Source organism: Phacochoerus africanus, chromosome 3 (assembly GCF_016906955.1).
Source record: "Phacochoerus africanus isolate WHEZ1 chromosome 3, ROS_Pafr_v1, whole genome shotgun sequence".
Taxonomy (NCBI): domain Eukaryota; kingdom Metazoa; phylum Chordata; class Mammalia; order Artiodactyla; family Suidae; genus Phacochoerus; species Phacochoerus africanus.
Genome location: NC_062546.1, coordinates 141,411,244 through 141,436,773, shown reverse-complemented (window position 1 = coordinate 141,436,773; position 25,530 = coordinate 141,411,244). Strand labels below are relative to the sequence as shown.

The 25,530-nt window shown below is 39.1% G+C and overlaps 1 protein-coding gene across 4 annotated transcripts in view; it reads right to left on the bottom strand.

Moving 5' to 3' along the window:
- The window catches only part of PPIG (peptidylprolyl isomerase G), a 34,426-nt gene extending 13,035 nt beyond the window's left edge, over positions 1-21,391 (bottom strand). Inside the window, exons 1-10 of one of the 4 annotated variants that reach the window (XM_047772827.1) lie at positions 21,230-21,391; positions 19,761-19,810; positions 17,140-17,186; positions 16,723-16,799; positions 16,554-16,628; positions 15,189-15,296; positions 13,879-13,923; positions 12,614-12,701; positions 8,367-8,396; positions 8,136-8,275 (exon numbers count right to left, since the gene is read on the bottom strand). In XM_047772827.1, coding sequence (XP_047628783.1) covers positions 8,136-8,275; positions 8,367-8,396; positions 12,614-12,701; positions 13,879-13,923; positions 15,189-15,296; positions 16,554-16,628; positions 16,723-16,783 — 547 coding nt within the window. In that variant the 5' untranslated portion in view covers positions 16,784-16,799; positions 17,140-17,186; positions 19,761-19,810; positions 21,230-21,391. Of the gene's footprint in view, positions 1-8,135; positions 8,276-8,366; positions 8,397-12,613; positions 12,702-13,878; positions 13,924-15,188; positions 15,297-16,553; positions 16,629-16,722; positions 16,800-17,139; positions 17,187-19,760; positions 19,811-20,842; positions 21,167-21,229 lie in introns of those variants that run through there. The other 3 variants (XM_047772828.1, XM_047772825.1, XM_047772826.1) reach the window with 3 other exon arrangements.
- Positions 21,392-25,530: the final 4,139 nt, after the last annotated feature.

The window sequence follows — 25,530 nt, the reverse complement described above, 5'->3', positions numbered from 1 at the left end:
GTTCGATCCCTGGCCTTGCTCCGTGGGTTAAGGATCCGGCGTTGCCGTGAGCTATGGTGTAGGTGTCAGGCATGGCTCAGATCCTGAGTTGCTGTGGCTGTGGCGTAGGCAGGCAGCTACAGCTCTGATTAGACCCCTAGCCTGGGAACCTCCATGTGCCATGGGTTTGGCCCTAGAAAAGACAAAAAAAAAAAAAAAAAAAGAGGAAATGGAGAACTGGTCAAGTATAGGTAACATGAGATTGGCCATGAATTAATTATTTAAGCTGGGAAGCTGGGTAATGAACATGGATGTTTTGTTATACTATTTCAATCACTTCTGTGTATGTTAATATTTTCCACAATTAAAAAAATTGGAGAGGACAAAGAAATACATCTTTGGACTGTCAGCTATCTGTTTACAGATCTTAACTGAAAGGGTTAACAACTGGTTTGTAATCTTTCTGTTAGCCTCTGGAATACCCAAGGATTTGGCAGTTGGCCAAATTACTCTTGAAACTCTTAACTCAATTCAGTACAGTAAGAATCTGGCTGAAGTTACTATGTATTTGACCAAAGACTTGCGGTTCACTGTCAAAACTGTTGTTCTAAGCACTGATGAGATGCTGCTGCACTGGAGAATGGGAACAAGATATAAATGTTGAAGGGACCAAAAAAAAGAGTTCTCTTGCGGCACAATGAACTAGTTTTCACATCACCTTTCATCTAAGCATTTAAGTGAAGCAAGATATCACAACAATATGGAAGGCCAGAAAAAGATTTACAACTATTTTTATGGTAAAATAATCTGCCCAAATATCAGAAGACATAAACTATAAAAGGAAAATAAATTATATTTTAGGAAAGATGCATTCCAAGAGAACTTTAGAAAGCCCTAAAGTTGAAAAGGTTTCCTCTTTTGATGTTTGTCAATACCATTTTTGAGTAAAATGTATGCCCCTTTTTCCTGTGAATCTGCTCAGAAAAAAAAAAGATAAAATGACTGATAAATAGCAGTTAAATAAATAGAAAAGGAAAAAGGAAAAAATAGATGCATGACAATATCAATATTAGCTCTAAGAGAATGTAGCTTGAGTTTCAAAATCTGGATAAACCTGTATTTAAAAATATGATTTTGTAGTTCCCGTTGTGGCTCAGTGGTTAACGAATCTGACTAGGAACCATGAGGTTGCAGGTTCGATCCCTGGCCTTGCTCAGTGAGTTAAGGATCTGGTGTTGCCGTGAGCTGTGGTGTAGGTTGCAGACCTAGCTTGGATCTGGCGTTGCTGTGGCTCTGGCATAGGCCAGCAGCTACAGCTCCGATTCGACCCCCCAGCCTGGGAACCTTCATATGCCTCGGGAGCAGCCCAAGAAATGGCAAAAAAAAAAAAAAAAGACTTAGGCACATGGTGAATCTGACTGAAATTTTATCCTTCTCAGATCAACAAGTATATTTAACTGAGTAATACATAGATATATATTCAACACAATGCCAGGACATGAAGAGAAAGAATTGTGTGTATATAGAGAAGTTCCATAGGAAACTACTATCCTCAAAGAATTTACTATCTATTTGGAAAGCAGGACCAAGAAGCATGAATTTAATAGCATACAGCATCTGAAAAAATACATTGTCATAATAAATTTAGAAACACTGACCATAAATTGTATATGGATTTATTGGTGAGTACGGTGAATAAGGATAAGAGTAAAGTGAAAAGGCTCTGGAGAAGCAGTTAATTCTGCTGTTACACAATATACACACTTCCATAAATCACTGTACTATGAAAAAAACTGCATAGTAAAAACTACATAGCTTATGGGAAAGGGGAGGTTAGGGACACAAAGTTCAAAAACCTCATCAGTGACATATTAAGAGGATGGGAAACTAATAAAAATAGCCGAACTATTTTACACATGTTAAATAGTTTAGAAATACATAACTGACAATAAATATGGCACTTTACTTTGAGAATGCCATGGGGAGTGCTTGCGGAAGTGAATGCAGTTTGTGAATTACTAGAAAGTAGTGAAAGGGGGGGGTGATATGAAATTAGACGCAAAATTTTAGTAGCAGACTGTGCTTAAACGTGGTTCATAACACAAGTGATAAACCAGTAGCTTAGTAGGTATATGTTTGTGTAATTTTTGCGTATCCCTGTAAAGCTGTTCAACTAGGGATGGTTCCTCCCTTACCCTAGAAACTTCCACATGCTGAAGGCATGGCCAAAAAAAAAAAAAGCTGCAGAGCCTCAGAGACCTGCAGAATAGTTTTTTAAAAAATGACCTAACGACTATCTGTGTTACCAGAATCTTAGACGGAGAAAAATTTGAAACTAAAATAATTTTTAAATGAAATTTCCCCCATGTGGCCCTACAGACCTACAGATTTAAGACGTTAAGCAAACCTCAAACAAGATAAACCCTAAGTAATCCACACAAAGACATAAAAACCAAACTTCTAAAAACTAAAAGCAAAGGAAAAAAAAATACCGAAAGCAGCTGAGGAAAAATTAAAACTTACAGGGCAACAATGAATGATTTAAATAAAACCAGAGAGGCGAGAAGGAAGTGGCCTAAAACTTTTTTTAATGTGCTGAAAGAACTGCCAACCCAGAATTCTAAATGCAGTAAAGAATACACCTCACGAAAAAAGGGAAATAGACCTTTTCAAAAAACTAAGTTTGTTACCAGCAGACCTACCCTTAAAAAAATGGCTAAAGGAATTTCTCCAAACAAAAGGAAACAACAGTACTAGGCTTGGAATTTCACACAGGAAGAACAGAATGGGTAAAAATAGGAAAGTAAAGGTTCATATAAAAATAAATGGCTTCTAGGGGGAGTTCCCATTGTGGCTCAGTGGAAAGGAATCTGACTAGGAACCATGAAGTTATGGGTTCCATCCCTGGCCTTGCTCAGTGAGTTAAGGATCCAGCATTGCTGTGAGCTGTGATGTAGGTTGCAGACGTGGCTTGGATCCCACGTTGCTGTGGCCCTGGAGTAGGCCGTCGGCAACAGCTCTGATTAGACCCCTAGCCTGGGAACCTCCATATGCCCTGGGAGCAACCCTAGAAAAGACAAAAAATTTAAAAAATAAATGGCTTCTAAAGAGGTGGTAACATCAAATACCTTAGAGATACGCTGATTAATACTAGCTTAAAAAAAAAACTGTAAGGCTAGCAAAGATTAGCGTTTGCTATTATGTGGCTTTGCAAAGAGTATAGAGAAATTAATTTTCCTATATTTTAATGGCAGAGTCTACGGACATTACAAATGAATGACCCCTTATAATCTGTTAATTCTTTTTTTATTTTTTTGCTTTTTAGGGCTGCACCCTCAGCATATATAAGTTCTCAGGCTAGAGGTCAAATCGGAGCTGCAGCTGCCAGCCTACACCACAGCCAAAGTAATTCGGGATCCAAGCCATGTCTGCAATCTCATGGCAACACTGGACCCCAACCCACTGAGCAAGGCCAGGGATCCACCCGCATCCTCATGGATACCAGCTGGATTCATTTCTGCTGCACCACAATGGCAACTCTTAATGTTAATTCTATTTCTAGGAATTCACCTTGCATGATCAACATTCATACATGTAGAACGATATACATAATTTGGGGATTGGAACTGATGGACAGAGATGGGAAAGAGACTTTTCACTGATGATCCTTAACATTTTCTAAATTTTGAACAAGAGAAATGTATTAAATTTAAAAACTGAAGATATTGTAAAAGCTCCAAGACTGTGGAGTTCCCATCGTGGCACAGTGGTTAACGAATCCGACTAGGAACCATGAGGTTGCGGGTTCGGTCCCTGCCCTTGCTCACTGGGTTAATGATCTGGCGTTGCCGTGAGCTGTGGTGTAGGTCGCAGATGCGGCTCGGATCCCACGTTGCTGTGGCTCTGGCGTAGGCCGGGGGCTACAGCTCCAATTCGACCCCTAGCCTGGGAACCTCCATATGCCGTGGGAGCGGCCCAAAGAAATAGCAAAAAGACAAAAAAAAAAAAAAAAAACCTCCAAGACTGAAAACATTGCTTTCATCCCATTGTCCAAAAACCCCTACTTCCTGCCTAAACCATTTACATAAAATCTATTTCAAAGTATCATGTACAAGCATATAACTATGCTAAAGATAAAATGAAGCAGTACTAAAAGCAAAACACAATGCAAGTTAGGAATCATAATGTATAAAAAGGAACTACGAAGAGCAACACTTTTTTACTCTTGGGCCACTTCTGGTCAGTTTATTTTAGATTACTTAGATTATACAGTTCTCTTATCAAAATGTAAAAGAATTTCCCAACCCTTGTTCACTGACCTTTGCTGGGAGCAAGCTAGGATATGGTGTAATACTACTGGGTACTGACTTTACTAGTATTACGTTTAGGTGAAAAAACATACTTCCACTTCCATAACATTTTACTTGTAAAAACATAAGGTAAGAAAATGTTGCCTTAGTAGTTTTTTTGAGAGCTATAAATCTTATAACAATGAATTTGATGTGAAATCTTTATACTGAAGGAAATTTCTAGGCCATCATCAAAATAAGATTTGGATAAGTAGAACTGTATCTAAAAAAACTAAAAACTATATCTTTTAGATATTTTCATTTTAAATTACTGGGTCTCCTCTTTTAATCAGTTTCTAAGTTTAACATCCTGTTATTTTCCATTAAAAGTGCCATCACTGTGGCTCTTAATTCCAGAATAAGAATGTTGAAATGAGATCATGTCACTATACAAATGAGTTCCTGATATGCTTTTCCACTGTCTCCTGAGTACAAGATTCAGGTTGCTTCTTCTATTGTGCTTTTCTTTCCGTATTGCAAGTAATCTGCTTTCTAACACATATATGCATGACTTCTGCTTATGTATTTATTGCCATGTTGCCATAACCAAGAACTTATGTTTCTATGTACTCCATAATATCATTGGCCCCATCTCTTGCTACAAGGCTAAAGCGGACAGACCTCTCTTTAACAACTCCAATGAACACTGAAGAGACCAGCATGACCTGAGATCATGCTAACTCCTAAAAAATCAGGAAGCACCTTATCAAGGTAGTGGTTTCATGGTTGGTATTCTATCCTCCACTCTGCTCCTTGGTAGCCTCTACAGGGATGCAGTTTTAATTAGCCTCCTCCAATGTTCTACCTCTGCATATGCTGGAAGGATCTTCCCCTTGACTCTGAACCTTTTCAGGCACATATAAATAGCCACAAAAATTAGAATTTCCAATCTCACAAGAGCATAGGGAGAAAGGCCCAAGAAGATTGCCCAGACTCACCAAGACCATATACAGGTGGGCCCAGACAGTCAGATCTCTTCAGAAGTCTTTTTGTTTTCTTTCAGGAAGTTAGAAAAAGAAAAAAAAGATTCTGTATTTATTTCCTTTTACACTGGGGTGTTTATCTCTCAAACAAGGTTTTAAATATAATGATGATGAACACCACTGTGCTGCACAAAGTTTTTTGGCTATTTCCAATTTAAAGCTATAAGGCCATCAAACTTATAAATGCAATGTAAGACACAGCTCTGCCTAAAAAAAAAAAAAAATACAGATGCTGACAAAATCCGTTCTGACCAATGTTCTGAATAGTAACTGAAGGACTAGAGGGTAACAAGTGACAAACTGTGTGATTTCAAACATAAAGATTTTTCCCTCTTTCCACACTGTGACTCAGAACAGGACAGGCATAGAAGGAATGGCTTGAAAAAAAAATCTGATCTTTTCAGTAACTCCTGGGCAGACACTAACAAAGGGCCAAATCTTCCCTAACTGATAAGGGCAAGGTATGCTTCCTTAGCATGTGTGAGGAACACACACGAGAACACTACATCAACTTTCAGCACAACTTCCTGGCCACAAGGGAATGGACAAAATAAGCATTTATCACTTCAGGTGAAAATACATTACAAAACATAATAATACATAAAGAGTGACATTCATTCACCTTCTCATCCTTTCAGCAAATATTCAAACACTTACCATTCAGTACCAAAAGAATCTTTACAAATAATTTATTAGAGGGCTTATGATAATTTTTACGGTTAAAGATGTAAGCTTTTTAATTATCTCAATCTTTTTCTAAATATGTAAACCACACAGCATCCTTAACTTTTATAAGGAGATATCCTTAAAGTGTATAAAACATAAGGAAAAAAACAAAGAACACTTAAGTCCAGAATAAAAGATGAAGATTTTTCTAGGTGATGTGGGAAGAAATAAATGCCTTAAACCAAAACATTCCAATGGTACCCACAACACTTTGAAGAATTAAATAGCTAAAGATTCAGGGTCTAAAATTTGCAAGGATTAATACAGACTGCTTCTTAAGTGTTTTTTTTTTTTTTTAATGTGAGATACCCAGCAACACCTCATTCTTTCTGAATCATGATGAACAGAAGGCATATGTTTTAACTGCTGTTTGTAAATATGTTTATAGCCAGACTCATGAACATAAGCAGTTTTTTTTGTTTTTTTCATCTTTTTAGAGTCACACCTGGGGCACATGGAAGTTCCTAGGCTAGGGTTCGAATTGGAGCTACAGTTGCCATAATACACCACAATCACAACGCCGGATCCAAGCCATGTCTGTGACCTATACCATAGCTCACAGCAATTCCGGATCCTTAACCCACTGAGCAAGGCCAGAGATCGAACCAGTATTCTCATGGATACTAGTCGGATTCAAATGTGCCACAACAGGAACTCCCATAAGAAGTTAATTAAACAGTCTCATTATGAACTGCAGCAATATTCCTGCAGTGGTTTACAAGGTATATATGTGCCATAACAGAAAAGAAAATGAAATCACCACAATTAAAGTAGAATGCAAAGAAAGAAAATTTAAAATAAGCCTTCTCCATGACCATCCTGTGTCTTTTTAAACTAGAACAAAACAAAATGTGTTATTTCTAAATGTTACAGAGCATATCGATATACCTACAACTTGAGAACAGAATGTTCTACTTAGGGCACTTTTGAGAAGGATATTAAAGACTTTAATGAGTTAGCAACACCTAAGAGAAAAAGCTCTAGGTCCGGAGCCAGCAAACTTAGGCTTGAAGCCTAGTTTCCTGATATGGTAAATAACAATCTCCTTGACTATATCTGTAAAATGAGGGAAACATTATTTATTATACAGTTCTTGTAAGGATCAGAAAAGATTATAGATGACTCACACATTTGTTAACCATGAAGAATGAGTACTAATATTATTTATTACTCCCTAGACAATTAAGAAGAGGAATAGGTCAGTTTAATATTTTTTTGCTTTCTACACAGATCTGAAGGTAATCTCACCCTATTACTTTCAGAGTGTCAGACCCAATATGTGTAATAAACAATAAATGTTATATATTTCATATATAACATGAAGACTTAAAACAAGTTCTTACCATTTCAGTAAATTCATGTCCAACTACTAGTCATGTTAACTTCAAGTGTTCTTGTCTAAGTAACAGAAGTTTCTCAAACATGCTAGACACTTCTGAATCTAAGCAATACATGAAGGGAAAAATAATTTATTCGTGTAAAGTCTCTTAGTCTGGGTTAAATCTCTTCAATTGTCATCCTCCCTCTACTATCTCTTTTCCTAGAAGAGTAATTATTTACCATGCTATTTAGACCACTAACACTTAAAAAAAAAACCAAAAAATTAAAGTGGAAGTGGAAGAATGAACTACAGCAAATTAATGACAAAGAAAGCCACGCAGTTTCATGATAAACGAACAAAGCATGAAGTAAGATAAAACATTTTAAAAAACATAAAAACTTCCTATTTACATTCACTTTAGTGGAAATTTCCTGCCAACTAATTAGAGTGTCTCTGTGTTGTTTTTTTTTTTGTCTTTTTGTCTTTTCTTGAGCCACTCCCTCAGCATATGGAGGTTCCCAGGCTAGGGGTCTAATCGGAGCTGTAGCCACCGGCCTACACCAGAGCCACAGCAACACGGGATCCGAGCCACGTCTGCGACCTATACCACGGCTCAGAGCAATGCCAGATCCTTAACCCACTGAGCAAGGCCAGGGATCGAACCCACAACCTCATGGTTCCCAGTTGGATTCGTTAACCACTGCACCACGACAGGAACTCTTAAGTGTCTCTGTTTTGTATGCACAGGAGTTACCAGAAATATATAATTTTTTTTACCTTTAGATTTGGGAATTAGCTCTCCACAACTGAGTATCCGCACCTCAGCAAACGGTTTGCTAGCTGCATCTGTTTTCTGGTTTTCTATCTCTCTCACAACTTCTTGGCCAGAAATCACTTGCCCGAAAACAACATGATGCCTAAAAAGTCAAGCAAAGATGATTAAATAAAAGCTTCTTATTTTAACATAAATTTAAAGTAGATTGTTTAATAAATTAAAATAATCTTTACCCATCTAAATGAGGAGTTGGTTTTGTTGTTCTTTTGGAAGTCATCGGATAAGAATAAAAACAAAGTCAGAGAAAAACAAAGTTAGCATCTCTAAAAAGGAAAAGAAAATAACTGCATTGGAAACAAAGTAGCAAAAAAAGAAATCATGTTCTCTCAACATAATAGAATGGCATTTACCTTAACCTTAAATAGAATTGAATGCAAGATGCTTTCCACATAACGTATTTTCAAAAAAGTGTTGATGATAAAATATGGCTGAAAACGTACATGAAATTAAAGTTGACATTTTCGTGTTATTTCTACATGTGGATTTTTTTTGCACTTGACTGGGTTTTTACTGAATATTCGTGGTTGTACAATGTTCTACCGTCCGGCATAATTTATCAAATCATTCCACTAGTTTATGGGTTTAACGACAGTGTTTTTCTTCCCTTTTTTTTTCAGGGTTGCACTCTCGGAATAAGGAAGCTCCCAGGCTAGGGATGAAATCGGGGCTACAGCTGCCAGCCTATAGCCACAGCAGTGAGGGATCTGGGCCACATCTGCGACCTACACCACAGCTCACAGGAATGCTAGATCCTTAACACACTGAGCGAGTGCAGGGATCAAACCCGCATCCTCATGATTACTAGTCAGATTTGTTTCCACTGCACAACAATGAGAACAATAGTGCTTTCAATCTTAAAATTTTAAACAGTTAAAGTCCAGGTCATATTGTGATGCCCTCACACATGTTCTCTTGAGCCTGAGCAAAAGTGGTCCATATGGTGTTTATAAATTTTATATTAGCTGCCAACATTTAAAAATTTAGATGCTTCTATATAAAAGTCGAGATTCCAGACCCTTACAAAAGCAGAAGACGTGGCACCTTGCATGCAATAATTAACTGATCAGGGTGAGTATGCCTTTTTCTCTAATATAAAGATTAATGGTTTAGTTTTTCCTATCCTAGCAGCCTTTACTCCCTTATGTTATTTGTCTAAGACCTATGGGCCTTGGAGTTTGTTACCCTTAACATGAAGTAAACTTCACATTGAAAAAAAAGATCTGCATTAAAACTTTGCACAAAACCCAAAATGATCAAAAAGTAGTTAAAAAAAAAATTCCTTTTTTCTCCACATCAAGCTTAAAGCTTTGTAGTCAAGAAAGCTGTTATTTGAGTAGTTACAAAGATATGTTGATACAACAGACTGAAGACAGGCATTGTGTAAGATTTATTATTTTAAAAAAACTTACTGGGAGTTCCTGTGGCCCCAGTGGGCTAAGGACCAGATATTGTCTCTGAGGATATGAGTTTGATCCCTGGCCTTGCTAAGGGTTTAAGGATCTGGTGTGGCCACAAGCTGCAGCTCCAATAGAACCCCTGCCCCACGAACTTCCATATGCCACAGGTGCAGCTGAGAAAAGAAAAAGTCTTATCAAGAAATTTGGAAGTAGGAACACAATTTCAGCTAAACTTTGGTTGAAACACACAACTACTAAAAAAATTCTAACATATACATGTATTTTTAAAAGTTTACCTTATTACTATTATTTTTTTTTGTCTTTTGTCTTCTTAGGGCCGCACCTGCAGCATATGGAGGTTCCCATGCTAGAGGTCAAAGCAGAGCTGTAGCTGCCAGCCTATGCTGCAGCCACAACAACGCCAAGATCCAAGCCTCATCTGCAACCTACACCACAGCTCATTGCAACGCCAGATTCCTAACCCACTGAGCAAGGCCAGGGATTGTACCTGAGTCCTTGTCGATACTAGTTGGGTTTGTTAACCACTGATCCACGACGGGAACTCTAAAAGTTTACCTTATTTTTAAAACTAATAAACTGTTATTTTTTTTTTCTTTTTGGCCACACCTCACCATGTGGAAATTTCCAGGCAAGGGATTGAACCTGCATCATGGCAGCAACCGAGCAATAGCAGTGACAACTCCAGATCCTTAACCCACTACAAGGGAACTCCCCACTTTTGTTTTTTCACTGTAACAGCTCTGATCACTTGAACTTGCTAAAATTATTATTTGTAGTATGCTATCCACTGTGTAAGAAAAACGGAAAATAAAAGAGTTTCTGTTGTGGCTCAGTGGAAGTGAATCTGACTAGCATCCATGAGGTTTGATCCCTGGCCTTGCTCAGCAAGTTAAGGATCTAGCACTGCCCTGAGCTGCGGTGTAGGTCACAGATGCAGCTCAGATCCTGCAATGCTGTGGTTGTGGCTGGCAGCTACAGCTCTGATTTGACCCCTAGCCTGGGAACCTCCATATGCCACAAGTGTGGCCCTAAAAAGAACCCCGCCCCCCCCAAAATAAAAAGAGTTAGGTGGGAATGATACTTCAAGAGCATTCTCTTTGCTCTTACTCTTGGGATAATGTTAACCTTTCATAAATTTTTTTAAAAAGGGGGCAGGGCAAAAAATAAACCAGAGAGGGAGAACAAACGAAATATGATCAGAAACTAAGAATCTAACATAGTTTGAAACACAAAACCATAAGAAATTTACACCGTAAAATACTAATCCAAGTCAATATTTTTTTCTTTTTTTGGCCACTTCACAGCATATGGAGTTCCAAGCCACAACTTTGACAACACTGGATCCTTTGACCCACTGTGCCGGCCAGGGAGCAAAACTGCATCCTGGTACTGCAGACTCTGCCTATCCCCGTGTGCTACAACAGGAACTCCTAATCTAAGTCACATACATAGAGAGAGAGAGCCGAACCTGCAGCACATGGAGGCTACCAAGCCAGGCGTTGCATCGGAGCTGTAGCTGCTGGCCTATACCACAGCCATAGCAACATGGGATCCAAGCCATGACCGTGACCTACACCACAGCTCAAGGCAATACCAGATCCTTTACCCACTGAGCGAAGCCAGGGATCGAACCTGTGTCCTCATGGATGCTAGTCAGATTTGTTTCTGCTGAGCCTCGATAGGAACTCCAAGTCATTTTTGAACATGTTAATTTAACTACATACTCTCACCCCAAAACCAAAAATTACTATAAAGAAATAGGGAAATCTAGTTAATAAATTACTTTTCACAGTGGTATAGGATAGCAATTTTTTAATCAAGGACTCAACAAATGAGTAGAAATCTTATACATGATAGGAGATAGATTTTTCACTGTTGAAGGAGCTACAAATACAGAATAAAACCCACTAGGCTAATCCATATGGTGCTTACAGATTAAGTTCTTCTGAGACCAAAAAAAAATTTACAGTTGTTGAAAAGCAAATCTTTACTCATGGGACATGATAAAAAATATGACCTGCTGACAAGAGCTCTGGTAACAATCTTTTGTAGTCAGAACTGCTAAGCAAACTTTAGCAGCATTGATTTTGTGATACAAATAAGTTTAGTGAGTAGGCAAATTCACAAATATAATCTTTGAATAATGAGGAATAACTATTTTACTCCTCGTAATTAAATAATTTATGAAAAGGTACTCTATGGAAATTTTATGTTCCTCGTTAAACTTACACTCTAAATTTATAATCCATAGATAATTCTTCCCTGAATCAATTATTGCTGAGAGACTGTAAAACAGGGGCATTTTTCTTTTTGTCTTCTTATCTTTTTCTAGGGCCGTACCCGCAGCATATGGAGGTTCCCAGGCTAGGGGTCTAATTGGAGCTGTAGAAGCTGGCCTATGCCACAGCCACAGCAAGGCGGGATCCGAGCCCCAACTGTGACCTATACCACAGGTCACAGCAATGCCGGATCTTCAACCCACTGAGCAAGGCCAGGGATCGACCCTGCATCCTCATGGTTCTAGTCAGATTGGTTAACCACTGAGCCATAACAGCAACTCCAAAACAGGGACATCTCTAACCCTGTAATTCTTTTTGCATTTATTAACTGCATTCTACTAAATAATAGCTTTTCTTTCTCCCTTGTTATTTATTCATGTATTATTTATATCTTAATGGACTCCTGGATTTCTATTTTATTTGATAATCTGAATATCATCATTATTTATTTCCAAAATAATCAATGCTCAATTTGTTCTAATTTGGCCTGTGGGAACCCCATTCCTTCAAGGTGGCTCCTGTGTTTTCTTGACAAAGTCTTCATCATTTGAAAATTTTACCAGTACGGTTCAACTCTCCTTTCAACAATTCTTTGCTCTTCCTCCTTCAAAAATTCTTCCTTTATAGATCCCGTTCCTATTTATTAGTTATCAGTGACAGGCACACGGAGAAATGACAAACCAAAAAAGGGATATTTTAAATCATCGAATAATAAATTCTTACATGAAGAACTGCGAACCATTTGTATCCTTCCCTCTGTTGGCCATTGATAAGAGAAATTCTTTATTGTGTTTAACAGCAAAGCTCTCATCTACAGAGAAGCAAAGTTTTCAGTTATCATAAGGGTATAATCTCCCCCCAAAATTCATTTTCATTTCTTTTTTACCTTCTGTACGTATCGTGTGCTCTTTTTTTTTGTTGTTTGTCTTTTTGTCCTTTTAGGGCCGCACCCTCAGCACATGGAGGTTCTCACACTAGGGGTCTAACCAGAGCTGTAGCCGAGGGCCTATGCCAGAGCCACAGCAATGGAGGATCTGAGCCGCGTCTGCGATCTACACCACAGCTCACAGCAACATCAGATCCTGAACCCACTGAGCAAGGCCAGGGATCGAATCCGCAACCTCGTGGTTCCTAGTCGGATTCGTTTCTGCTGTGCCACGACGGGAACTCCCTCATGTGCTCTTTAGTGCCAGACAAAATTTAGATACAAGTCAGGCTAATAGAAGAGAGAATCCAATATTAACCAATTCCCTCTACTATCTTTTCAGATAAATTTCTAATCTTCAATCTCTTGCTATAAAATCAAAATACTATATCAACCCCCTTTCAATATTATACTTAGTACTAAAAGACACTTATTAACTTAATCTCTGCCACAATATCACTCACTGAAAAAAGAGCAACTTGCCTTCCAATTTTGGATTAGAATGAGAAAAAAGCAAGTGGAACATGAAACAAAATTTCACTCTCAAATGTGAAAGATGAGAAATATGAAATCGATTCCACACTCACATATTTATAGTTTTTAAAACGATCTTCACATCAATAAAAAATTCCAGAGGAAAAGCTTAGATTTGGGAAAAATATTACAGCCAAATTTAGAATAAAAAGGATTAAAAAAATGTATCCTCATAGAAAAAAGGATGCACTAAAAATGTTGATATTGTTACTAAGAAATACAGGTGAATCACTTTGAAAAAAGATTAATATCAAGGTATGGAAGTTCCTATTATGACACTACAATTCTGTAAGTTTATTACAGATCATTGAAAACCTTCAAATAATATGATGTACAAATGTCCTAAACACACAAAAATGTCTACTTTTATAAAAAGTCTATCACATAAAATTTTCCATAAGAAAATTAACTTCCCGATTAGTTGAAGGTAGCTGGATATTAATACATCAATAATCTTATTGATTAAAAAAGATCAAATTAATAAAATACTAGAAAACATTAAAAAGAATTTAAATGTTAACATTTTTACCTTCAAAAAATCCTCCATAAATGGATTCCCCTCCTCGTCCATTTCCTAAGAATAAAAATCATAAGAACTGTTAAAACAGTAATTTCCTTGAAGGTGTTACCAAAACAAAACGCTTCTAACAAAACAGGTACACAAATGACTTTGTTTTTTAGTTGTTGTTGTTTTTTACACTTTTTTTCCCCAGGGAAGGTGGGTCCTAGGTCTGGTTTATTTATTGTCTCTTTCTTAGGGCCATACCCGAAGCATAGGGAGGTTCCCAGGCTAGGGGTCATCAAATTGGAGCTGTAGCTGCCAGCTTACACCACAGCCACAGCAATGTGGGATCCAAGCCGCATCTGTGACCTACACTATAGCTCACAATGACGCCAGATCCTTTAACTCACTGAGCAGGGCCAGGGATCGAAACTGCATCCTCAAGGATACTAACTGGGTTCGTTACTGCTAAGCGATGACAGGAACTCCCCACAAATGACTTTGAATCAACTGTACTCAAAGGTTCTAGCAAATCATAATGGAAATTAACTTAAAGTCAATACTGACAAGACTTCAAGTTACTTTCTTTTTCCTATGATGCAACAATAAGAATGTGACAAAGCCTTTTAAGACACGTAGAAAAAAGAATGTTCACAATCTTTTTTTTGTCTTTTTAGGGCTGCACCCACGGCACATGGAAGTTCCAAGGCTAGGGGTCTAATTGGAGCTACAGCTGCTTGCCTATGCCACAACCACAACAACTCGGGATCCAAGCCGTGACTTCGACCTACACCACAGCTCACAGCAACACTGGATCCTTAACCCACTAAGCAAGGCCAGGGATGGAACCTGCATCCTCATGGATGCTAGTCAGATTCGTTTCCACTGAGCCACAACAGGAACTCCCAAGAATGTTCAGACTCTAATAATGATTATGTAGGTCTTTTAACAGAAATTACTAATACCTTTTCAAGGGGTCTTTATAAATACAGTTTCAATGTTTTTACAATAAGTAGAGGTAAAAATTATATTGTAGTAAAGGATTACTGGCTGTGACAAAATCAAACATGAACACTGATAGGCGACTAGAAGATGAATGGTGTTTTGTTTTTTATCCAGAAGCAAATGTCTAAAATTAATTACATCAAAGAGGAAATTATTTCCTATGTTTCTCTCTTTTTATCTATTCCTATGAGCACTTCTAATTGTTCTGACCTAGATAAGTGGGCTGAGAAGAAAACTGGATTAGTACTCCGAGAGACTTATCTAACTTTGAGATCATGTGTTTAGCAAAAAAATAAATATATTTCTTTCTTTTGTGGCAATCGAAGTCTTACCTTCACTGAAGTCACCACCTTGAACCATAAAATCTTTGACAACTCTGTGAAAGAGACAACTTTTATAATGTAATGGCTTCTGAGTTGATTTCCCTGTCCCCTTTTCACCTAAGGAGAAGAAAAATTGTAGCCCATTCAATAGAAAAGAAATTAAGAAAATAGTATTAAAGCAAAATTAATGATGAAATCACAAGGAAAAAGAAATTGTTCCCCACTTCTTTAATTTTGTACCTATATGAGATGATAGATGTTCACTAAGCTTTTGGTGATAATACCTTTAAAATGTATGTAAGTCAATAAAATCAATATGCTATATATCAAACTTATACAGTGCTATATGTCAAATACATCTCAATGAAACTGGAAGAAAAATTTAAGTAAAATAAATAGTTTCATTTCTTTTTTTGTCTTTTAGGGCTGCACCTGCGGCATATGGAAGTTCCCAGGCTAGGGGCTGAATTGGAGCTGTAGCCGCCGGCCAACACCACAGCCATAGCAACGCTGGATCTGAGCCATGTCTGTGATCTACACCACAGCTCATGGCAACATCAGATGTTTAACTCACTTAGCAAGGCCAGGGATCGAACCCTAACGGATCCCAGTCCTAATGGATCCTAGACAAGTTTGTTACCACTGAGCCACAACGGGAACGCCCTAAAATAAATATTTTTATTCTATTTATTTCTTTTTTTGCATTTTGGGGCTACACCCACGGCATACACGGCATACGCAAGTTCCCAGGCCAGGGGTCGAACTGGAGCTATAGCTGCCGGCCTTCACCACAGCCAAGTAGGGATCCGAGCCTTGTCTGCGACCTACACCACAGCTTACAACAATGCCGGATCCTTAACCCACTGAGCCAGGCCAGGGATGGAACCCACATCCTCATGGATCCTAGTCGGGTTCATTACCACTGAGCCACTAAAGGAACTCCCTAAAATAAACATTTTTAAAGTTAAAAAATATTTAATGATGAAAGCTTTTGCTCAGTAAAATATACCTCTCTTAACCTACAGACTTCAAACTACAGAATTTTCGCTCCTCTTAAAAATTTAAGGCAAATTCCCTTTGCCTGCCTGCTTGCATCTGTCACAAGCGTCCTGTCTTAATTAATCTATTTCTTGCCTATTTGAAAAAATTAAAAAATTCATTTTAAAGCACTCATGCTTTTCTAATGAGTGTAGTAATCCATCACAACTAATATTTCTAAGAATAACTTCCACATCCTGGTCAATGTTGCATACTCAACATACTAAAGGAAGGCAGTAATATGTATGAAAAAATCTAAAACATGTTAAATAAAAAATTAAATCAAACTGATGTGAAATGGGACTACTATTAGAGCAACTAAAAATGTCAACAAACCTGTACAAAGACAACGAAAGTTCTCGCATGTTTTAGGGCACACATCAGAAAATAATTCAAAGACAACTCTTCCAGCTGAAAAAGAAGGTAGTCGGTTTAAATTTCTTTACTAATTTAAAATATTAAATACTCATGTATAAATGTTAAACAGGAACATTAATTTCCTTACCAGGTTGATTATTAATGGCGATGTCAAAAAAACATCGAGGACGCTGAACCTTTATTCCCATGGTTTAATACTTCAATCTATGAATAAAATACAGTTTCAGGCAAACAGACTAAAAAGAACAAAGATTTTTTAACAAATACCTGGAAAAAAAAAAAAACCCCAAACCAAAACTCTGTGGAACATAAATGAGAAATATAGTCTGAATTTAATATTTACCTCCATGACACAAATCACATAGATTATTTCTTATTTCTTTCTTTTAGAGATTAGATTGTACTTTGTGAGGCAATTAGAAAAGACATAAAAGGTTTAGCCATTACATAATAAAACCTCTATTTTAACAACCAAATAGACTGCCAACCCAAACAGAAAATTGTGTTAAGTCTATATAATGAGGAAACTAAACATGCACATTACCTTTAAATAGGGAAAAATCAAGGACAACTGATACAATCCTCTTGCTCCTAGAAAACAAAACAAAAAAAATTTGATAAAAATGGTGGGAAAAACATTAAAACATTTAAAAATGTTTTAGGAGTTCCTGTTGTGGCCCAGTGGAAACGAATCTGGCTAGAAACCATGAGTTGACAGGTTCCACTGCAGCCTCGTTAAGGATCTGGTGTTGTCACGAGCTATGGTGGAAGTCGCAGGTGCAGCTTGGATCCTGCATTGCTGTGGCTGTGGTGTAGGCCGGCAACTGCAGCTCCGATTCGACCCCTAGCCTGGGAACCTTCATATGCTTTGAGTGCAGCCCTAAAAAGCAAAAAAACCCCAAAAAAACAAAAACAAAAAAACAAAAAATTAAACTAATTAAAACTAAAGAGAAAAACTGTATTGTTGCCAAGTTCAGTATTAAATAACTTTTTGTACATACAACCTAAGAGATATAAAAATGTACTACAACTATGCTAGTACCAAATTAAAAATCATATACTAACTGGGAAATCTCTGCTAATATTCCTAATATTGTACCTGCAACTATCTAAGCTCTTATAGTGATTAAATTTACCCCGCATTCTCCAGAGGGCAACTCATATAACCCTAGGAATGTGATATTCAACCAAGTGACTCTTAGATAAAAATCATGAACCTTTGGAGTTCCTGTCACCGCACAGTGGTTAACGAATCCAAGTAGGAATCATGAGGTTTCGGGTTCGATCCCTGGCCTTGCTCAGTGGGTTAAGGATCCAGCACTGAGCTATGGTGTAGGTTGCAGACACAGCTCAGATCCCACGCTGCTGTAGTTCTGGCATAGGCCGGCGGCTGCAGCTCCGATTAGACCCCTAGTCTGGGAACCTCACTATGCCTCGGGAACGGCCCTAGAAAAGGGGGGAAAAAAAAAAAAATGAACCTTTGAGGTTTGAAGCAAACAGATAATCTGGTCCAATCTTCTGATTTTATAGGCTGAGAACAAGAGGACTAGAGAACTGAAGTGACTGCCTCCAAGTCACAAGTGGAAAAAAGCAAGAGTTTTCTGGTTAAGACTACAGCTTCACCGGAGAAATTAGCTTATTAACAAATATTCTAATAATGGCTTACATAATTTTCCACCTTATGACAGTATCACAATGATTTAATTATGAATAAATTTTAAACTAAAACTTAAGCACAATTAATACATAGCTTAATACATAAACAAATAGGCGTTGTGCAATTTAAAAATCAACAAGGTAGAGAACTGTTCCTGTTTTTATTTTATTTTATTTTTTTTGTCTTTTTGCTATTTCTTGGGCTGCTCCCCCAGCATATGGAGGTTCCCAGGCCAGGGGTCCAATTGGAGCTGCAGCCGCCAGCCTACGCCAGAGCCACAGCAGCTCGGGATCCGAGCCGAGTCTGCAACCTACACCACAGCTCACAGCAACGCTGGATCCTTAACCCACTGAGCAAGGCCAGGGATCGAACCCTCAACCTCATGGTTCCTAGTCAGATTCGGTAACCACTGCGCCATGACAGGAACTCCCTGTTCCTGTTTTTAAAATAACCATTTTAGAGTCCCCTGGTGGCACAGAGATTAAAGACTTGGCAATGTCACTTGAAACTACCAAAAGCAGTGGGCATCACCAAAAAAAAAAAAAAAAATTAGTATCAAAAATTGATACCTATATTTATAAGTAGGCTGTAGTTAAATTTCGAGAACAAGCTGGTGGTCATTTTAAGCCACCACTAAAACTGAAACAAAGTGCAAAAGATTTCCTGTCTGGCAGTAAAAGTACAAAGTCCCAGCTACAGCAGTTGTCTGAGTATTTATAATACTGCCAGTAGTAAACTTCAAGATGCAAGATCTGCCCTATAGAAATAAAAATACACGGAGCTCTTATGAAGACCACATATGCATTAAAACAGGTCAAAACCATTGACACTTAAATGAAAATTAAACTTGGTGCAAATAATAAAGACAAAGAAAAAAAAAGAGCAATATCACTCTCTAGCAGAGAGACTTGCAACAAACTCTTCAAATCACTTGAATTAATTATATATGGATTCTAACTACATATAACAAGATACCTTAGTACATAAGGATACAGAAAATAGGTAACATAATTCTAATGAAATATCCTATAAGTAAAAAATAAGGGAAAACATCAACATGTATTTCTTAAAGAAAAAGAGCAACACTTGAAGCATTGCAGATGGTGTCCTGATAACTAATAGAACTATTTCATCCTACTATGAATGGCTACCAGTTTCCCTCTGCATAAAGAATGGATGCTGCCTGGCAGAAAATCTAATTTAAAATATGCAAAATATCAAAAGCACAAAGACTTTACTTAGAGGCCACCAATACTGCAACAAGCACCAAAAACGAAAGGCCTTTAATAAGTCACAATAAATGTAATGTATGCTCTTCACTTCACTCAGCTGAGTTCTTACTGAAAACTTATTTTACACAGAATTTTAACAAACTTGAATATTTATTTTTGAAGCCCACAGCTGATGATAGTCTGAAATCAAAGTATCATTTCATACATGAAAGGAAAAAAAAAAAAAATGAAGTTCAGAAAGAGAGCTGCGCCAGAAACAAATCCAAAGTTTCTAACCTAGTAAGTCTGCATACTCCTGACAGCAGAGGAAGGCAACTGACAATAGCCTGTAAATACAAAAACTTGAAAAAGTAAACAAAATTAAAAAAAAAAAAAAAAAAGCACAGCCTCCTACTACAAGGCCCATTAAGACCTTAGAGTATCAATAATCCTGAATCATAAAACGTTAAACAATGTAAAATGAGCTCTGTTTAAAGCAGAAGTACGTTAATTTTTTATAGGAATAATCCCATCTCAAAGGGTTAACAATTTTTAAAGGGGGGGAGATTAAACGGGGAAATTCTCAGATACACAAAAAATACGAATGAGAGAAACAGCCATTCTAGATATCTGTACCTTTACGCCTCCATTTAAAAAATGTTTTACACACCCCCTCTTCATCGTTACAAACCGGGAAACTACTGGCCCTTCTTTGCCAAATGGTAATAAGACAGACACACTCACATACTTTTCTATCCGGTTTTAGCTACTGAAAATTAACAACAGCCTAATTTCCACAACATTAAATTGTTCCTTGGACTTACTTATGATCACTATTGCTAAAACTTGGCCCTGCATAAAGTATTGTTATAGGAAGAAACTGAAATCACTGCACAAAATGGTGCTTCTATTACATTTCCAAAATGACTGAAAGTTCTCCATTCCCGCAGACCTCGACTAAGCACATTAAAAGACTAAAGATGAGCCAAATTCTCACACTTCCTCCAAGGCATATGGAGCTTCTAAGCCATCGCTTTCCTTCTAAAGAGTAATTATCGCCTGAAAGGCCTGCGCTGCTCACAGCTCCTCAGAAACGTGGGAGAACTTGGAGTCAGCTCTGGGATGAGAAGGGAACATCCTGGATTTGAGAAACAGGAGAATGCTTAACTAAGTGGCCTGTGCTACTTCACCACGCAGGATAGCCCTGTGAGAGGAAAAGGTCGGAGTAGGGGGAAAGCCTGTCTTCAGTCTAATCTTAACCCCTGTGATCCAGGCTCCTCGCCTGCCAGTCTCCAACCCTAATCTGACAAGATGGCAGGTAACGCCTCCCGCTTCCCCACCTATCCTCCCTCCTACCCCGCATCCGTGCTTAGTCTTACGATTATGAAGCATCAAAATCACCCTGGCTCCCTAGAGTTCAGGCCGCCGTCGCTGCCGCCATATTATAGCTTGTGCGGCAAAATGCGTCAGGGAGGGAGGTGTGCGCCCGAGCCGAGAGGGCGGGGGCTGGCAGGAGGAGGGCCGTTTTCCAGGCCCTAGAGGCGCGGCTGGAAGCCTCCTCCAGCCCCAACAGTTGCAAAGACCCCGCCACAGTCCTTAAGGGCTTCTGCTGGAGCCTGGCAGCCTCGATACCTCGAGGGGAAGACAGTTAAATCCACCCGGGCCTACCGCGGCGGCTCCGCCCCTCCTCGGGCCCTTCCCGCTCTCGTACGCCAGAACTGCTGCAAAGGACGCCACCGAAACAATATGGGCCCGCAGCCACCTACTTGCACCAGTATGGTCTCCTCTTCCCGGGGTCCGGTTCTTTAAAGCGCTTCAAATCTACCGCCTCCAGAAAAGGCGCTAAAGCCCACTAACCGCCTCCCTCCCCCCACCACCTAGTCCCGGCGTGGAGGGAAAGCGTCGCGCCGGAAGTACGTCACGGCTCGGCGGACCTCGTCTCCTGGTGATCCCTTGCCTGCGTCACCTCCCCCTCCCTAGAGTTCTTGGATTTTGGTGCTTGTTAAATTCCTGGTGTATCGGTAGCTTAAAGCTTTATTTGTAAGCTGCCTGGGAATGTTTGTAACCAATCATTGTTCACCTCGTTGGTGAAATGAAGTGCCTCTTTTAATTAACATTTATTGATCCTCTGCCAGGGTATTGGGAAGGAGACCCTATCTCCAAGAAGCTTCCAGGTCAGCTTCCAGTTAATGGCTATGACACAAGTCTTAAAAAACAGAAGTGGGAGTTCCCGCTGTGGCTCAGCAGAAAAGAACCCCACTAGCATCCATGAGGATGCGGGTTCTATCCCTGGCTGCGCTCACTGGGTTAAGGATGGGGAGTTGCCAATACCTGCTGTGTAGGTCGTAGGTGTGTCTAGGATCTGGCACTTTGCTGTGGCTGTGTTCTAGGCCGGCAGCTGTAGCTCACATTTGACCCCTAGCCTGAGAACTTCCATATGCTGCACTGAGGCCCTAAAAAGAAAACAAACAAACAAACGAAAAGAAAAAGTGAGGAGTTCCTCTGTGGCTCTGCAGGTTAAGGACCTGGCATGGTCACTGCTGCGCTTGAGTTGCTGCTGTGGACCAGGTTCGGCCCCTGGCCCGGGAACTTCTGCATTCGGGGGTGTGGCCAAAAGGGGAAAAAAAAACACGGAAGTGAACAAAACACTACATGAGGAAAGAAGAAAATTACAAAGAGCATTGGACCTCTTTATTATTGTTTTGTTGTTGTTTTTGTTTGCCGCATATGGAAGTTCCCAAGCCAAAGGTCGAATGGCATCTGTAGCTGAGGCCTCTGCCACAGCCACCACAATACAGCATTGGAGCCACGTTTGTGACCTGTGCAGCAAGTGGCAGCACAGGATCCTTACCCCACTGAATGAGACCAGGGTTCCAACCTGCAGTCCCTATGTATAGGTTATTATTTTAGTGGGTAAAGAAATTGAAGCTTAGTGGTTCCTAAATACCAAAGCACGTCTGACTCCAAATCCAATGTTCTTTAGGGGAAGTAGGACACCTACTGTTATTTAACGTTTTAAGAGATTAAGAATCTCTAGATTATGTTAGAATTAATTCCCCCTGCTTTTTGGTGAAGTCATCGGCAATCAAGGCAATCAATCGGGCAATCCAGTCTGGCAATCTGGAGATAGAAGGTGGGTGTCTTTTAAAGGAACCACCCTAAGAAGTCTTAGATTGTATTATTGTATGAAAAGAACATAAGTTATAATCGCTTAAAATTTTCACTCATTTTCGTTAGGTAAATTAGTAATTATCAACAACAGCTTGGCAGGTGTACACTTAAGGGTCCTTACGTAACTATAAAACTGAGAGGACGGTCCCTGCCACTTTTAAGCCATTGCCTTCCTTGTAGGAGAGCAACAACATACTCTTTGTATGTTGTGTGGTTTTACACTTTGCAGTGAGGAGGGCAATTCTACAATACCTTAAAAGATCTGATTTAGGAGTTCCCTTGTGGCACAGCAGGTTAAGGATCTGGCATTGTCACTGCAGTGGCTGGGGTTGCTACTGTGGCTAAGGTTTGATCCCTGGCCAGGGAGCTTCCACGTGCTGCGGGCATGGCCAAGGGAGGGAGGAGATCTGATTTATTATAAGGATTATGTTAAGATTTCTTTGGGATTGGTTTGTTTAATTTTTGTTCATTTTCCTTCAGAATATATTTTCATTTAACTATGATATACACATTTTTAGATTTCTACTTACCGGTAGAGGTAATGTGGGAGTGACATTGCTGTGACATTGGTGTATTTTCCCTCTTTCTCATTCATTCAGCCAGAGACATTTTTGAGGATATATTACAGATCATTATACTATAAGTTAACATTTTGAGGTGCACAAAGAAAACGTTACTATATCTTGTCCTAGGATATACTACCATTTGCCTATAGAAATAGACTTATATATGAAGTCACTGAAGAATTTTTTGGGGTTTTTTTTGGGGTTGTACCTGAAGCATATGGAAATTCCCAGGCCAGGGATTGAATCTGAGTTGCAGCTGTGACCTATTGCCGCAGCTGCAGTAATGCTAGATCCTTAAGCACTGAGCTGGCAGAAAAAAACCACAGGATCTTTAATCTGTTGTGCCATAGCAGAAACTCCAAGAATTATTTTATAGTAAAATATTAATAAGCACTTAGATATAATATATGGTCAGATTTTAGGAGATTCTTGAGAGAAGTTTTGAAGCAGCATTACAAACATTAATTCAAGGATTGGTGGGCTGAACCATGACAAAGTTTTCAATACTGTTTTCTTAAGTTTTTATTTTGTCTCTTTAGGGTCGCACCAACGGCATATGGAGGTTCCCAGCCTAGGGGTCCAATCAGGGCTGTAGCTGCTGGCCTATGCCACAGCCACAGCAACGCCAGATCTGAGCTGCATCTGCAACCTACAGCACAGTTCACGGCAACGCCAGAACCTTAAACCACTGAGAGAGGCCAGGTATCAAACCTCTGTCCTCATGGATACTAGTCAGATTCATTCTGCTGAGCCACGATGGGAACTCCAAGAAATGTTTCATTTGTTTTCATTGTTATTTTTTCTTAGTGGTCTTATCCTTTTATGAAATAAATTTTATAGAATATGGTAGTTTTTTTCTTTCTGTGGATGTCCTGCTTGGACAAATGAAAAATCAGTGTTCTTGGCTGGGGCCCAAATATGTTGAAATTTCATTGGTCTGTGAGATCCCAAATTTTCTGAAATAGATTTGACATGGATGTATTGTTCCAGGAAGGAAGCTGTTGCAAGGAAAAGGAGGTATTGTTATCTCCAACAATATGGTGACTTAAAGAACAGAGAATTTCTTTCTTTCTTACATAATAGATCTGAGGTGAAAGGGCCAGGTCAGAGGCTCTACTTCATATAGTCAGTCAGGACCTTGAGTGTCTTATATGTAATTCCAATATACTCTAGGGCTTTGATGTTGCATAATTTTTTTTTTCCTTTTTGGACCCCTCCCCTGGAGGCATATGGAATTCCCTCCCAGGCCAGGGATCAGATCCAAGCCACAGTTTCTACCTAAGCCGCAGCTGGCCACATGTTGGATCCTTAACCACTGTGCTAGGTGGGGATCAAACCTGTGTTGCAGTGCTCCCAAGATGCCTGCTTATCCCAATCCACTCGTGCCATAGCACCACAGTGGGAACTCCTGACATTGCACGATTAGAATGTATTACATTGAGTTTCAGATGACAGGAAAAGGAAAGAAGTAGTAGCCTGAGCCACTTTGGCTTTAATTCCATCAGAACCTAATCACAGGGCCAAACCCAATTATAAGATACTGAGAAATGTAACATTGGCATGTGTCCAGAAATAAGAAAAGACATTTTGATGGAAAATTAACTTGGCCACATATCCCGTTAAAAGGTAATTATTTGCATAATTAGTTTGTGTGACCATTCTACACCATAAGCAGACACAAGATTGCTATGATGTTACTAGTTACCAATATTTTCTTTTTTTGAGAGGTGATGTCACACGAATGTGGAAGTTCCCAGATCAGGGATCAAACCTATGCCATAGCGGTGACCCAAGGCACTGCAGTGACAACACTGAATCCCTAACCCACTATGCCACAAGGAAAATCCTTGCATGCTTTCTTTAAGGATAAGGATTTTTTTTTTCTTTTTAGGGCCACACCCAGATCATAGGTTGGTTCCCAGACCACGGGTTGAATAGGAACTGCAACTGCCAGCCTATGCTACAGCCACAGCAATGCCAGATCCGAGCGGTGGCTGCAAACTTCACTGCAATTCATGGCAATGCCAGATCCTTAACCCACTGAGCAAAGCCAGAGACCAAACCCACATTCTCATGGCTACTAGTCGGGTTCTTAACCTGCTGAACTATGATAAGAACTCCTAAGGGTAAGGATTTTAAAATGAAGGTTTAACATATATTCATAAACCATAAGTATAGCTCCATACATTTTTACAAAGTGAACATACATGAGTAATCTCTAGTAGATTAAGACATTGAGGAGTACCCGTCATGGCTCAGCAGTTAACAAACCCGACTAATATCCAGGAGGACTCGAGTTTGATCCCTGGCCTCTCATAGTGGGTTAAAGA